The sequence below is a fragment of the Populus nigra genome, chromosome 5 (assembly GCF_951802175.1).
Source record: "Populus nigra chromosome 5, ddPopNigr1.1, whole genome shotgun sequence".
NCBI classification, from domain to species: Eukaryota; Viridiplantae; Streptophyta; class Magnoliopsida; order Malpighiales; family Salicaceae; genus Populus; species Populus nigra.
Genome location: NC_084856.1, coordinates 15,351,182 through 15,366,452, shown reverse-complemented (window position 1 = coordinate 15,366,452; position 15,271 = coordinate 15,351,182). Strand labels below are relative to the sequence as shown.

General features: G+C 31.7%; 2 protein-coding genes across 3 annotated transcripts; both read right to left on the bottom strand.

Annotated features, from left to right (window-relative positions):
* Positions 1–423: 423 nt before the first annotated feature.
* On the bottom strand, positions 424–3,762 carry LOC133693952 (aminotransferase ALD1, chloroplastic-like). The gene has a single exon (XM_062115338.1). The coding sequence runs from the start codon at positions 2,077–2,079 to the stop codon at positions 757–759; it is 1,323 nt and encodes a 440-aa protein (XP_061971322.1). The 5' UTR covers positions 2,080–3,762; the 3' UTR covers positions 424–756.
* A 2,308-nt stretch (positions 3,763–6,070) lies between these two features.
* On the bottom strand, positions 6,071–10,511 carry LOC133693639 (zinc finger CCCH domain-containing protein 6-like). 2 transcript variants are annotated; one of them, XM_062114888.1, is made up of 5 exons: positions 10,137–10,511; positions 9,568–9,998; positions 7,861–8,070; positions 7,550–7,674; positions 6,071–7,468 (listed from the first exon to the last, which is right to left on the bottom strand). In XM_062114888.1, the coding sequence occupies exons 2-5, from the start codon at positions 9,619–9,621 to the stop codon at positions 6,247–6,249; spliced, it is 1,611 nt and encodes a 536-aa protein (XP_061970872.1). In that variant the 5' UTR covers positions 9,622–9,998; positions 10,137–10,511; the 3' UTR covers positions 6,071–6,246. The 2 variants fall into 2 exon arrangements, with proteins under 2 accessions (XP_061970872.1, XP_061970870.1); XM_062114886.1 differs by lacking the exon at positions 9,568–9,998 and having other exon boundaries at positions 10,137–10,510.
* Positions 10,512–15,271: the final 4,760 nt, after the last annotated feature.

Sequence of the window (15,271 nt, the reverse complement as noted above, 5' to 3'; positions counted from 1 at the left end):
TTGAGATACAAAGTTTATTATTCTGAAATAAATACTCCTTTTTGAGGTAATAATCATCTACAATACAGTTACTCTCATCTCTTAATATAATGTATATTTCTTTAAATTCCAGACAAGATTCATACTCCTCGTTTACAACAGTAGATCTAAAAAAATAATCCTTTGATCTTTATGTTAAAAGCAACAAAAAAAAAAATTATTATTCATCTTCAACATAGACCGAATGAAGTAGGAAAACAGATACATAATTGCTTGCACGAGAAAAATGGAATCAAAACTAAGAAGTAATATGAAAAGACAAAAACCAAGACTTTTCACAATCCACTAAAATGAAAAAGAAAATAGAACAAGACAGGAGGAGTCAAAGAGGCCAAAGAAAATGCTCCTAGTAAGATCTAAGAGGGAGAAGGAGGACTCCTAACAGGAGGAAATCGATAACAGAATTTTCATTACACTTAAGAAGAAGACATTACATCAAATACAAATCACTGCAAACCCTCAGAACAACAGTAAGAACACTTAGAAGAGGATTATTAAGAACTCGACTACATTTGTATCTATATCCACTTGCTCAGCCATGATATGAGCTGCCTTATTCCCACTTGTACAAACAAGGTGAAAAACATAAACAGTAATCAGCTGCTTCGGTTGCAAAATATTAAAGATCAGGATGTCTATATCCCAAGAAAATGGAGAAATTCGTAGCCAATGATATATTTAGAGATAGAAAAGGAAGAAACTGTCGAATTTTCCAGTCTATGGATAAAGGTTTCCCAGCCTCCTTGCGGCTTCTATGATACTCTCTCTGTGTCCAAAAGCACTAATTCTCATGAACTCTTCGCCTTCTGGACCAAATCCAGAACCTGGAACAGTTATTATATGAGTCTTCTCCAGAATCTCAGTAAATATATCCCAAGATTTTGAACCAGGAAAATGAACCCAAAGGTAAGGAGCATTTTCACCACCATATACTTTTAGACCATGAGAAGAAAAGGTGTCACGCAGTATTTTTGCGTTCTCCTTGTAGCATTTGATTATGGAATGCACAGACGCAAAACCCTCTGTGGAAAGACACGCCAGTCCACCAGCCTGGGCTATATTTGATGCTCCATTGAAGCAAGTGCAAACAATACGATTGAAGTCATTTATTACAGGAAAACCATTTGAAAAGGACAGCTCTTCAGGAACAACTGTCCAGCCAAGACGAATGCCTGTGAACCCAGCAAATTTAGAGAAAGAGGAAACTTCAATCGCAACCTCTCTCGCCCCAGGAATTTCAAAGATAGATCGAGGGGAATCATCACTGATATAAGCTGCATACGCAGAGTCAAAAATTATGATTGATCCATTCTCCTTTGCAAACTTCACAAGTTGCTCCAACTGCTGTCGTGTTGCTGCATGACCAGTGGGATTATTCGGAGAGCAAAAGAAAATTATATCTGACCTTGAAGCTGTTGCTAAGTCGGGAAAAAAGTTAGTTTTAGGCAGGCATTTCATGTACTGAATTTTCCCATACATCCCAGTTTTATCTTCAAAATCACCAGCTTGACCAATTATGACACTTGAATCTACATAGGCTGGAAAGGATGGATCCTGCACAGCTATTGACACATTGGAACCAAGCAGCAGCTGAAGGCGAGTAATATCACACTGTGAGCCATCTGACACAAAAACTTCTGTTTCCTTTACCCGAACATCTCTGTAAAATGTTTCAGCAATAGCTTTCCTCAAGGCTTTGTTGCCTTGCTCAGCTCCATACCCACTATAACCTTCTGCTGTTGAAAGGGAACGTGCATAGTTTGCCATGCTTGAAGCTATGATATCCGGTATGGGCTCTGTGGTGTCACCAATTCCAAGGCTTATCAATTTTGCATCTGGGTACTTCTCAATGTGTTGAACCTCACGCATTGAGATCTCAGGAAACAAATAGGCACTCCGTAACTTCTCCATGTTGACATTGCGGGGTACCTTTGTATTGCAAGCAATTCCCTCTTTCTGGGTTTTATAACTGGCCTGGATAATCCCAGGCCGCAAGAAATTTCTACGTAACATAGAATTGCCAGCAGAAGAGCTGTACATTTTGGATTTGGATTTTATCCTCGGTACTAACTCTTCCTAAGTTTCACTTAAATGTGAAACAAGCAGTAGCATGAATGCCAACCATCCACATTGACAAATATATAGATTCATACTGCTGTCAATCGACACTAAAAAAAATGTCACGATAATTCAAGTCACCCTCAAACTCAATTAATTTCAAATGTCAACAAGGTGGTCAATCTAAAAATTTCTGCAACAGTAAGTCCTTGGAAGCGAATATATGTGAAATCAGTCTGTTCACACCACATGTCAAAATCCAGCGCTCCATTTGCTGATGAGCAGCTGTTGGAATAATGAATGGATGTAATCCATAATTGTATATTATCATCATATGACCCGTCTATGTTCCACCCATCCACCTAATTTCCTCCTTGTTCCCATTTCCCATTTTCCATTGGTGTCATCATCTTGACTTGTACAATGCACAGAAAATTAACTAAGTTTCTGTGGTATTTCCTTTCGACTTATCTAGTCTCTTTGATGAGGACAAAGAACAATAACAGTTCAAAGAAAATATTTAACGATATTCAAGTTTTCTACTTTGTCAATCAGGGTGCCCCTTGCGCTTGTTTCTCAGTTAGACTTAGACCACTATGGGATTCACAATGATGCATGTATTCAATGCAGCTTTTGGGCCAGGCTCGTATTACAAGGTTGAACTTCACAGGTATGGACGCAGTGTATTACCAAAAGTTACCAAAGAGTCATTCAACCTAAAAGCTTAATTTACGGAAGATGTTCTAGGAAATATTGTTTTACATTATTATACTCTCTAATAATACTAACGAGTGAGTTCAAAATTTAAAGTGCATAAGCCCAACCAAATAAGGAGCAAGGCAATAAGCATGCTATAACCTCCCAGACAAGTGAACAGTGTATTAATTTCCTCTGTCGAGCATTTTGTCAAATGCATTGAGATCACGAGGAAAGATCCCAATTCTACATGTCCATGTTCAATGGAATGAAAACAGCAGCTCTAGCTGCTTCCTCTAAAACACCTACCCTCAATTAAAAAATTTCAGAAGTTTGTCTGAATTTATCGCATAATTGAAAATAAAAGTACGCTGAAAAATTGAAAACACGTAATGTTCAAGAACCTTCAAAGCAATTAATCATAACTTGCTTGGAAATTGACAAAAATCTTGTCAAGATGCATTCAAGTAGAGTTAGAACCTAAAAGTATACTCACCTAACAGAACATGACAGAAAAATGTTGAGCACCCAGAAGCTGCAAAACAAACTTCAGTGAAAATGACTTGTGCTGGTATGAAAGAAGATTGAAGAAACTAAGCATGCATTAGATATTCATTTCTCATCGGGCAATAAACTAAGCAAACACCTAACACTAACAGCTAAAGAACAGAACGTTAATGTCAACAAACAAGATTATTACTTAAATTTTACAAAATCTAAATCTTCAATGCTAAGGAAGCTTTGGGAATATTGACTAGATATTATTAAAACTTGACAAAGTCTATTATATAAAAAGTTGAAAATAAGTGAAGTCAACGGAGACCCAGAACCAAACGTTGCATGCGGCGACCTGTTTTAGACTTGATATTGTGTGCAAGTGGAAAATTTTTAAAGTAAAGAGATTCATTTTCATGAATCTTGAGCGGGGGCAGAAACAAAGGAAGTCAAGAAGCTAAACTTTTAATATGATCTTCTCTGACAATAACAGGCACTAATGTTATCGTCAAACTTGGAACTGAGAACAAAAATCCAAAATAAAAACGACATGGAGAGTAGAAGTTAGCTAACCAACCTTGATTACTATTTCCTTGCTAGTTCCATTTTCCAGATTATATATATATATATATATATATATATATCTCGAAAGTTTCACGTATCTAAAAAAATATATTTATTTTTATTTATTTTTAATATTAACATATATTAAATAGTAAAAAAATATAATTTTTTTTTAAAATCTCATGAAAAACAGTGCAATTACAACAGTAGGGTTTTAAAGTCCATTTACTTTTGCGTTTTAAAAATATTTTTAAAAAAAAATTAATTTTTTTTGTTTTCAAATCATTTTTATTAACTGATATCAAAAATAATTTTTTAAAAATAAAATATATATTATTTTAATAAATTTTTAAATAAAAAAATATTTTAAAAAACAACAATTTCTATACTATTAAATACTCTTTTAAACTAAACTCAAAACTCTCATTAAGTTTAACTTGTTGAAATTCAAAAATAAAAGAATAAGTAACACACTTTAATTAGAAAAATAAAGATTAGAGATGGTGTTCTTATGAAGCAACTACTTTTTTAAAAAAAAAAAATTAATTTATAATTATAATTAATCTTTATAGACTTGAATATAAAGCAATAGCTAGCCTGTAATTTTGAATTCCATGTCTTGTTTTACCAATTGAAAGAAACATAAAAATAACTGTTTATTCGCTTAATTTTCAGATTGGGACCGTAAAACGAACATAGTAATTAAAGATAAGTCATCATTGCCTGTGTTTGCATCCATTTTACTATTATATATTATTGGATAATTAGCCCAATGACAAGCCAAGCTCGTGAGCAACAATGTCAATGCAAAGAGACACATTAGTAGGATTAGCTTTTGTTAATGTTGTGGTCGGTGGTCGGTACGTCAATTCGTTGTTTGTCGTATTAGTTAGTTGTCCACTCGAAACCGCGGGGAAGCTTTAGGCAATTCTAATACCTTAATTTGATCTTTATATGAGCAGCTTTCAAGGTAAATATACTGTAAATATAGTTGAGGTGTGCGGAAACTAACTTGAATTTTCACATTAAACTAAAAAAAATTCACCTCATGTAACTAAGTTGATTTGATAGATATACTTGTATCTTTTACTACTTAATTAAAATTCAATTCAACTTTTATATATCAACTTAATTAGTTATATTAAATTATATATTAAAATTCAAAAAGTAATGTTAATTTAATATTTTTTTTATTTAAAAAAACACTGAAACGATGATGTTTTGAATTAATCCTCATGAAACTAAGTTAATTTATGAATCTAGCCTAGTTTAATAACATTAGTTTTTAAAATAATTTTTTTATTTAATTATATAATAATAAAATTATAGAAAAATATATATTTTTTGAATTGAAATTGTCTTTTGTGATGATTGAAACTGCACCCAGTTTGATAAGAGGTTTTGTTCAGGTTCGTGGTGGCGATCAGTGCCTAAATGGATATTAGCTGGCCAAATGTTAAATTTGTTGAAACCAGCTAGATGTATAGGCGACATATGTATGTGCATGTGGGATGAGAACAAAGTTTAAAAGAAAGTCTTATACTTTGATGGAAAGCCTCGTGTCTCTATTTATATCTCGTGTAATAAACATTCTCTCTATATTGTTCCGAATAAAAAAAAAATTCACAAAATTTCTCTCTCCTTATCATTCAAGAATCGAGAAATGATGAAAATAAAATTTAACATTAAAAAATAAATTTTTAAAAAAACAAAGATCAAAATATTAAAACGAAAGCCCCTTTTTTGGTGTGTGTGTGTGTATTTTTATCACCTGATACTAAGTCACTATTTTTAAAACTAATTTTTATTTAATTTTTTGATGATTTTAAGAAATACCTAAAGAATGTCAACGAGTTAAATTCTAGAATAAAAAATACATTTCTTAGTCAGAATTTTCTCTTTTCTTTTTTTTATGTATTTTTTTTTCTTTTATCTGACAAGGCCATGATTTTTTTAATCAATGATATGGCTTTTTGAATAAGAAATTTGATTTACAGGATTTATCTGGAAAATTTGTATATGATTTTTTTAAAATATTTTTTTATATGGTTTTATCTCAAAAATCCATCGACACAGATCCTAATTTTTCCCAACGATTTTAACCTCTTTTTAAACGAGGCGGGTGGTCATATTTTTTTCATCTTAACAAAAGCACTAAATATCGTTGAATATGGAACAAGTCCACTAACTGCCCGTAAATGCGTGACTGCACATGATATTTCCTTTAATGAATCGTTAGGCCATCATCTCATTTTCTTATTTTTTGACAAAACTGTTTCCGACATATTGATGCCTTAACCCTGTACAAAATCTACAGAAAGACTAGTCAAAATTAATTTACAGGTTTAAGTACCTCGTATTCACAGTTCTGGTCGTGTAAGTAACGACAAAACGTCAGGTCCTCCCAACGATTTCCCCACTAAATTTCATTCTCTTTGCAACTGGGGCATCCAAAGCACTACCAGTTTGAAACTGGAAAGATGGATCATGCTGGAAAGGGCAATTGAAGCCATTTCGGCATCCCTTGGGAGTTTTAAAGTACATGCAAGGCTTCTGAGACTTGTGTTTCGATTCCCTCTTTTTTATGTTTTGTATCAATTCTTGGTTCTGAGTTTGATTGTAATGCCTTCCATTATGGGGCATTCTTCGGTCCTGGATTTCTTTCTTCGCTGTTCCATGTTCCCTTATAAGGTTCTTAATGTACTCCACATCCTTCACAGGGTTAGTTTTCATACCTGCTTGAGGAACACTGTTCGGTTGGACAGGCTTCATAACCAGAGTGGATTGCACCAAATTAGACATTTGGTTGGGACCGGTGTCTTTGAAAGATATTTGGGTTGCCATTGATTCTCTAGGCACTGTGCTTACCGTTGTTGGCATTGAATTAGGCACTGGAATGGGCACAGGAATGGAAGAAAATACTCCAAACCCACTTGCAGGAGCAGTATCCTGATGCATGGACGCTCTACTTACTGTCGGGTGCATCTGACTAGGTTGAAGATACAAGCTCCCGTTGGATGGCATTGATGGCAAAGAAGGCATGGCAGGTTTCGGACAGGATATGGGAATCTGACATGTTGGCTTCGACCATGGCTGCTCCTCACTAGGTAGGGGTTGCAAGTTTCCATTAGCTGTAAATTGTACTGGAACTACATCAGGTTTCTCACATGATGGGGACATTGAACTAGTAACTGGTCTAGATGTCACAGGAAGTGCTTGATTGCCACCGGCAAGTTCCTCGATCATTTTTGGGTCACTTAAGATCTTAACAAGCAAACCAGTATCAATTAAGCTTCCATGCCCCTTGTTTTTCATGATAGCAGTAACAGCAGCAGAAGCTGCTGAGATTAAATTACTTCCTGGATTAGTTAATTTTCCAAATGCTGGTTTTTCACTTGAGAGTGGATTTGAAGCAGGGGTGATGCATTTTGAAGAGTTCAGGGTTCCAGATGACAATAAAAACGGAGGCAATGCTGGTGACTGGGAAGTTTTCAATGGTTCTGTCAAATCAGATGGCAATTCTGTGGCTTCCTCCTCTTCAACAGGAATGAGAGGGATGATTGGAGTGAGGCTATCATCATAATCTGTATCTTCTACGTCCAAAGAAACAACAGGGCTATACAGAAAAGAATGTGTGAGACTAGGTAAAAATATGATGATTGTTGAGATCTCGGTTTACAGGAAAAAGAAATTTTACCTGGGAGGAACAGCAGAAGGGCGTGGATAAAATGCTTCAAGAGCTCTCATTTCCCTCAGTTTTTGGGCCTGTGATTCCTGGCTTTCTTCTCCAGCTGTCACATGCCAGTTGGAACTGACAACAAACTGTTTTCAGGAAAAAAAAACAAAAAGAGCAAGCAGTTAGGATTCAAGATGTAATCAGCTGTAACCACTACCTCACATAAGTCTAAAAACACAAGTTTTTGCATCATGATGTAAACACATAATGCACAAACAATTTCATATTCATGCAAGTATAAAGATGAACCTAACAAAGAAAAATATGCTCACTTTGGGAGGGCACTTCCATTGAATCCTAGGAAAGCAGGACAATTCCTTTTTACATGGATTCAAGAAGTGACTGCCTTCAAATCCCGGGGGGCAATCATTTGGTTCTTTACCACTCGAATGGAGCAAAAGCAATGATGCCTTTTTCTGAAGATGATCTTGGACTTGTCCGCCAACTTTTGAAGGGCAATCCTCAGATACAAAGAGCCTCTCCTATTTCACACCAGAAGCAAATCCATAACAAGAAGTTAATATCCAGTAAGGTTCACAAACTTATTTCATTGCAGTGACAAAAACAGGGGAATCATCTAGGGGCATTCTCAAAAAACAGAAAGGAAAAATTAGTTGGAAGACTGCAAAATTTTATCAACTCAATCAGCACATGTAAGAACATGGATCCCATTTAATTTTAAAACGATTTTTGATGTGACCTAGAAAATAATGCTCAACAAGTACAAAACAACTAGTCAAGAAGGGCATTATGGCAGACTGAATAAGCAATGCTCATACAATTTGAAAGTGAATTAACCAGCCAGGTAACAAGCACACAAGACTTGGAGCACCGGATTGAGAATGCAGAACAATTGCCTGGTATCCTTTTCAACTATTCACCCCAATCAACTCCTGCTACTTTTAGAAATGAGAACTTAACTATGAAAACACAAATATGGACGACTTCAAGCATTAGACAATCAATCCCCTGTTATATTATAATGCTCTCATGCTATAATTGGAAGATCATCAGTCAGATATTAAATAGACTGTTCCACTTGAAAATCCAAAGCGTCTTCAAAATGTTCCACACCTTCCAATACTTCCAGCATCTCTACTTAGCACCTCACAAGTGCCGGGAATTGCAAACTAACTTTGTTAATGATCTAGAAGAGAATATAATTCAGTTTCACAGGACTCTCTGGCTTCGGATTCCAGACAGGATGCCAAACTACATTGACAAAGGATGGGAGAAACAATATCTCCGCTTTAATATGTTGAAAGTAGCTTTCATACTTCTACTCCTGCAAACATTATAGATTTTAAGGTACACTCATCCCATGCACTCCAAACTATCAGGACAGCATCAGAAATTTTGGTGCAACACTGATGTCTACAAGGAGAAGTCTAAGAAACCTGATTCTTATAGGCTATACCACATCCCAAATTATATACAAGGACAAGTCCTCCAAATGTGATGGTTGAAAAAAAATGAAACTATAATCTAAGAAAAACCAAAACAAGTGATGTGCCATTTAGTAAGGGAACTTAAACATATGATCAAACCACAGCAGAGTTAGTATATTCACAAATCAGATAATCTCAAACTATTTGTACCCACACATATACATATTCAAGGCTAAATTTGCAGATTGCTTAGACTGTAAAAATGAAATAATAGCAACATCTTGAGATTAAAAGGTTGATAAAAGTTACGTTGTTATCATTCAAAGAATAATCCTTCCTTTAATTCCTTGTAACAAGTTGGTGTGTTTTTGGGATCAGGGTGGTTATCATCTTCACTCTTTTTTATTTTTTTTCTTGTTACGCAAGCTTTCTTCATGTTTGATCCGTTTCATTTATTCTATTGAATCCTTGTAAGTTGCAACTTTAAAAACATTAAATTGAGGGCTTTGGGACAAACAATCTTATTAGGTACCAAACTCATAGCAATCTTTATTATTAGTAAAGAAAAGCATAAAAGGAACTCAGTTAGACCTTCAAGCAACTCCCTTCCTCTAACTGCAATGCTGCAGAAGGATGATACCTCATCACTCTTAGTAAAAACAATTAAACGGATTCATCTTATCAGATCCAATATCCTTCATTCCTTCCTGGGTTGTTATCTTATCAATCAAATATTCATGGCGTAAATATCCTATCAGACCTTTTATTATTATTATTCTTGAATCACTGTTGATATTAAAAAAAAAAAAGTAACAAAGAAAGAATCTGGAATTCAAATATCCGCCGGAGAGCATCATCAGCGCCCAAATGTGTCAAAAAACTAAAAACGACACAACTGATGACTGATGATTGATGGGAAAAACACAGAGGCAGGGGCTAGGCTAGGCTAGCCATTCTGTGGCACCTTTCTCGCCGTTCAATCCACTTCAACATCTCTAAATTGAACGGTGGAAGCTTTGGCGCTATTTCAATCAGTATAAATCATCATCATCATAATATTTTGACAGCAATGAATATTAATAACTTGTTCTATCAGATTTAAATCTGGACTATTTGCGAAATAAAAAGAAAAAAAGTTAATTAATTAATTATAGGTATACCTGACAAAGATTAAGACCAGGTGCCCACGAAACCCTGTTCGATTTGCTCGATCGCTTCATATCAATAAAACAATCTCAGATCTAAAATCCTTTTTTCGCTTCAAATCAAGTTTTATCAACTATTTTTCGATTTCAGTGATAGAAACTGAAACAGTTTAATCAGATCTTTCCTTTTTTTTTAAGGCTTCAAAACAAACACTGCATTCATTTATCACTTGTTGAGAAAGGAAAGAAAAGAACTTAATTTTTTTAACAAATTCCTGTGCATGCAATTGAAGAAGATGTGTATATATATAGAGAGGCGCATCCGTGTAAGGAAGCGGAGGAGAAGGAGGAAACCCTAAAGACCATCTTTTTATCTAATTGTTATTTATGACTATTATTTTTTACGTTAATTTAAGGGATAGACAGCGCATATATCTGTATAAAGTTGGAAAATTGGTGAGAGGAGTGATGAGTTGGTGGCTTATAATTGGTCTACAATGTCGGCTCTTCTCTTCCATTATCCTTTCTTTTGTACAATTTTGACTCCGATTGAAATCGGCGGTGGTGATTGTTTTTCCAAGAAATACTCTCATCAATTTCTAAGTTAATTATAATTCAGTTTTTTTGTTTAAAAAATAATTTTACAATACATTAATAATTTTATAGACATGTCTCCGCGTAGCATTCGAACGTATTTTTTATTATTTTTTTTAAGTTAAGGTGCCTCTAAGTTTTAACTAAAAAATAAAAGAATAAAACATATTAGAATTCTAATACATGCCTAATGATATTTATAAACGTGTTGAAGACCGTGATCATAACTATTTTTTAAATTATTTTTTATTTATAATTTTAAAAAAATTATTTTTAATATTAGTACTTTAAAATGATTTAAAAACATAAAAAAATAAATATTAATTTAAAGAAAAAAAATTTAATTTTTTTCAAAAATACTTTTGAAACTAAAAAACAAATAGGGTAATAATATTTAGTGAAGATTAATAATATTTAATAATTAGTATTATGGTATTACAATTTTAATTGTTTGATTATTCTTATATAATCAATTATTTATTAATTTGTCTACATTATCATAGTTTTATTTATGTACTATCATAGTTGTTATAATTATATATTTTTTAATAGGAATATTAACAAATCTAAGTATATAATCAATTGTTTAGTGATAAATTGTTTATATGCAAATAAAAAATTAATTATATGAATAATAAAATGATTAAAATTATAAAGATAATAATTAAAAAAATATTTAAATTTTTAATCTGGTTTTACTTTATGATTTAAAAAAGAATTGTATTGTATCTTTTGATTTCGTAATTTTATTAAAAAATACTTAATTAATTATGCAAAAACTTTTTTAACAACTTGAAATACCTTGCTATGAATTATCGATCTAGTGGAAGAGATAAGTTTCTTGGTTTTTTTTTAGTTTTACTTGTTACAAATATTCAATATGCATTTTAAACTAAACTTATGATGAAGAATTTTTATTCAAATAGGAAAAAAAATATAATAAATCTATCTTAAGAAATTTTTTATTAATTCAAAATATAAACTTTTCTCATTTTGATTTTTGTATATATTCTTACTATATATATATATATATATATATATATATATATATATATATATGGTAATGTGGACCGTGTGGTTTAATGTTTTTCGTAAATGTCAAAATTTTATTTGTTAAAATTTACATTTATTTTAAGAATCTTACATTGAGTAAAGAAGAAGGATACAAAAATATGCACTAGGAAAAAAATAAAAATAAATAATTGAGATATCTATTTTTATACATTAAATAAAAAGGAGAGAATGCTATAGTTTTATTGTATAAAATACATCCTTCTATCTTTATTCTTGGCTTGATCCTCACGTCGTAGAGAAAGAAGAATTTTATTCTTGTTAATGCAGACTCTCTTAGAAGCTTCCCATGGTTTCCATCGCATGAAGAACTTTCCTTTTTCTTTCTTTCTTTCTTTCTTTCCTTTCTTTTAATAAAAAATGAAGTAACCCAAAATTTGAAGTTATGCTCTACAACCACTTACGATATGCTTTAATAATAATTTAGTTTTTATAGTTTATTAAAAATAATAAAATACTCTTTTAACTAATTTTGGTCATCCTAATTTATTGTTTTTCTTTTAAAAATACATTATTTTCTAAATTTTTTTTTAATATTTCTCTTTTGTATTTTTTTATAAAGTAAAAAAAAATTGAAAAAGAATGGGAAATTAAAAATAATATAAATTACGAGCAAATTTCAGATTTAGAACTAAATATGTAATTTCTGAAATTATAAGGAATAATCAATTTATCCATTGACTAGTTAGCAGGGTTTTAAGATCTTAGAACCTTTAATAAATTTAGTTAATGTAGTGTTCAACTTATCAACATTTTTCCTTTAAAACTTTATTTTTCTTTTCAAGTTGGTTCATTTTATCATAATCTTCAACTACAAAGCATGCTTTTTTTTTTTCTAATGTATTTTTGTCAACAAGTAAACATGCATGATTTTTTTTTTCAATAAACTATACTTAGAACCTAACTTCTTGTATTCATCATACAATGTCTCAAATACATCATGTAATTCATTATAAGAGAAGTCAGATTTATCATCCGAAAAAAGTACATCATTAATTATCGATTTCAATTGTCATGAAACACATGTTTGCAACATACTCTTCTTTACCACTTGAACTAGAATCTGAGTCATCCCTCCATGTTGTTTTCATTGCTCATTTATGATAACAGTTCATCTTCTTGTTTTGAAGAAGAGGGCAATCAGTTTTTATATGTCCTTATCTTGTTGCACTTATAGCATTTAAGTTTTTCTTTGCTAGATTCTTTCTTATTTCCATCCTTCTTAAAGTTTGAGAATTTTTTATTTCTTTTTTTCTTAGGAAGTTCCAAAATTGTTTTGTGATTAGTGCAATGTCCTCCTCCACTTCATCATCATCATCACTATCAACATGGTGTATGATTTTGAATGTCAAATTCTTCTTTGGCTTCTCTTCTAGTTCTTGTTTTTCTATGGTGATTTCATGAGTCATTAGTGAATCGATGAGCTATTTCAATGGAAACTTGATGAGATCCTTAGCTTCTCGGATGCTGTCACTTTTGTTTCTCAAGTCTTTGGCAAAGACCTAAGAATTTTACTCACAATATCAACATTAGTATAAATCTTACCAAGAACATCCAAACTATTAGTGATAGTTGTCATTCTAGTAAACATACTAGTTATTGATTCATTTGGAAGCATTTTGAATAACTCATATTGATGTACAAGCATGTCAATTTTAGATTCTTTAACTTTATTAGTACCCTCGTGAGTCATTTCTAAAACATGTCATATATCTCTAATATTTTTACAAGATGATATTATATTAAACTCACTTCTACTCAAGGCACAATACACAGTGTTTATAGCTTTAACATCAATAAAAAGCAATTTTTTATCACCATTGGTATACTCACTCTTAGCCTTAGGAATTGTGAAATGATTTTGGTTTTGGTAGGGTTATAAGATCAATTTTCTATAGATAGTTATATTATTGTCCTAGCTTTCCAATAGCTATAATCATTACCATCAAATAAAGATGGCCTACATGTTGGTGATCCTTCATTTTAAACATTAAAACTAGTGGTTGTTGTTCTACTAAAGTCTAAGCAAACTTATATAAATGAGTACTAGACTCTGATACCAATTGTTGTTCTAATATTAAAAGGGTGAATTAAATGTTCTATTAAATATAACAAATAATGAAATTTGTTTTTTTAAAAATTAAACATACTGAGCACAATAATCAATAATATAATCAAGGTGCTTAAAATAAATAGGTAAGAAAAGAGAGATTGCAAACTTGGTTTTTAACATGATTCAGCTAGCCTACATGCACACCTCAAGTACCAACCGTACTTAAGTGTTATGTTCTTTAATTAATCCAAGTTAAAGATATAATAATCTGGATGAATCCACATCAAGCTTATACACCACTTGAAGATGTCTTCTCTTTAATATTTTTTATTTGGTTACAATACCTCACTGATGTTAAGACTTTATCTAAACTCTTAAATATATACAAATGTGATTTTATAATCACAAGATACTCTTTCAATAGAATGGATTTTATAATTTGAGAATCTATGATTTTCATTTCTCACTCAATAGCACTTAAGGGATTTTAAAGTGTTTAAGTGTTGTGAGAATAAGATATATACTCCTGTGTAAGAATATGAAGGTTTTAATGCACAAATATAAGTATAATTTAGTATTGATGAATTTGTGTTTGCTCTTGAAATAGCTTGTGTGTGTGTGTGTGTGTGTGTGTGTATTCGACTTCTATATTTTTTTCTGCAATTAGACAAACTAGATATATGTTTCTAGCAAAAACAAGTCATTTAAAGCTGTTATTTTTCCTTTGACAGCTAATATAATCGACCGGTTTATATTGGTAAAGCCAAATAGTCGATCAATTCCTATAAATTCCTAGGTTTTCATCATCTATGAATAAGTGGACAACCGGTTCATTTGGTATCATCATGCAAACGATTGACCGGTTCATCTAGAATACCAGATTTATCAGTTTTAATTCTAGTGATTTTTTAGAATCGTTTATCAATTCTTTGTAAATGTATGTAAAGTGAAGTGTGTGCATTCATTTTAATTTGTGCTATTAAGTATGATATAAAAATTTACATTTAAGCACTAAAATGAATACTTAAAAACTAAGTCTTCACTTGTTTTGTATTTTGGACTTGTTAATTGATTTCTTCATTCAATACCCCATGCTTCTTGATGTTATCTTCATATAAACTTGTTTAAATTTATTCTCATCCAAATATATCATTAGACCATTTCTATTTAATTATTATCATCAAAATACATAAAATATTAATATGTGACCTAAAGGTCAACACAATTTTCACCTATCTAAGAGGTGGTTGGAAAGTTGAGAAGGGGTTTGTTGGACCTAAAGATTCATTTTCAACCTATTTTTACCTAAAAATATCCAATAAATACCCTAAAAATTCTAATAAATCAATTTCTGGCTACAAAACACTCTTAAACTAGTTAAATAATACAAAATAAAATTAAACAAAAACATTCTTACTTAATCCTAATATAC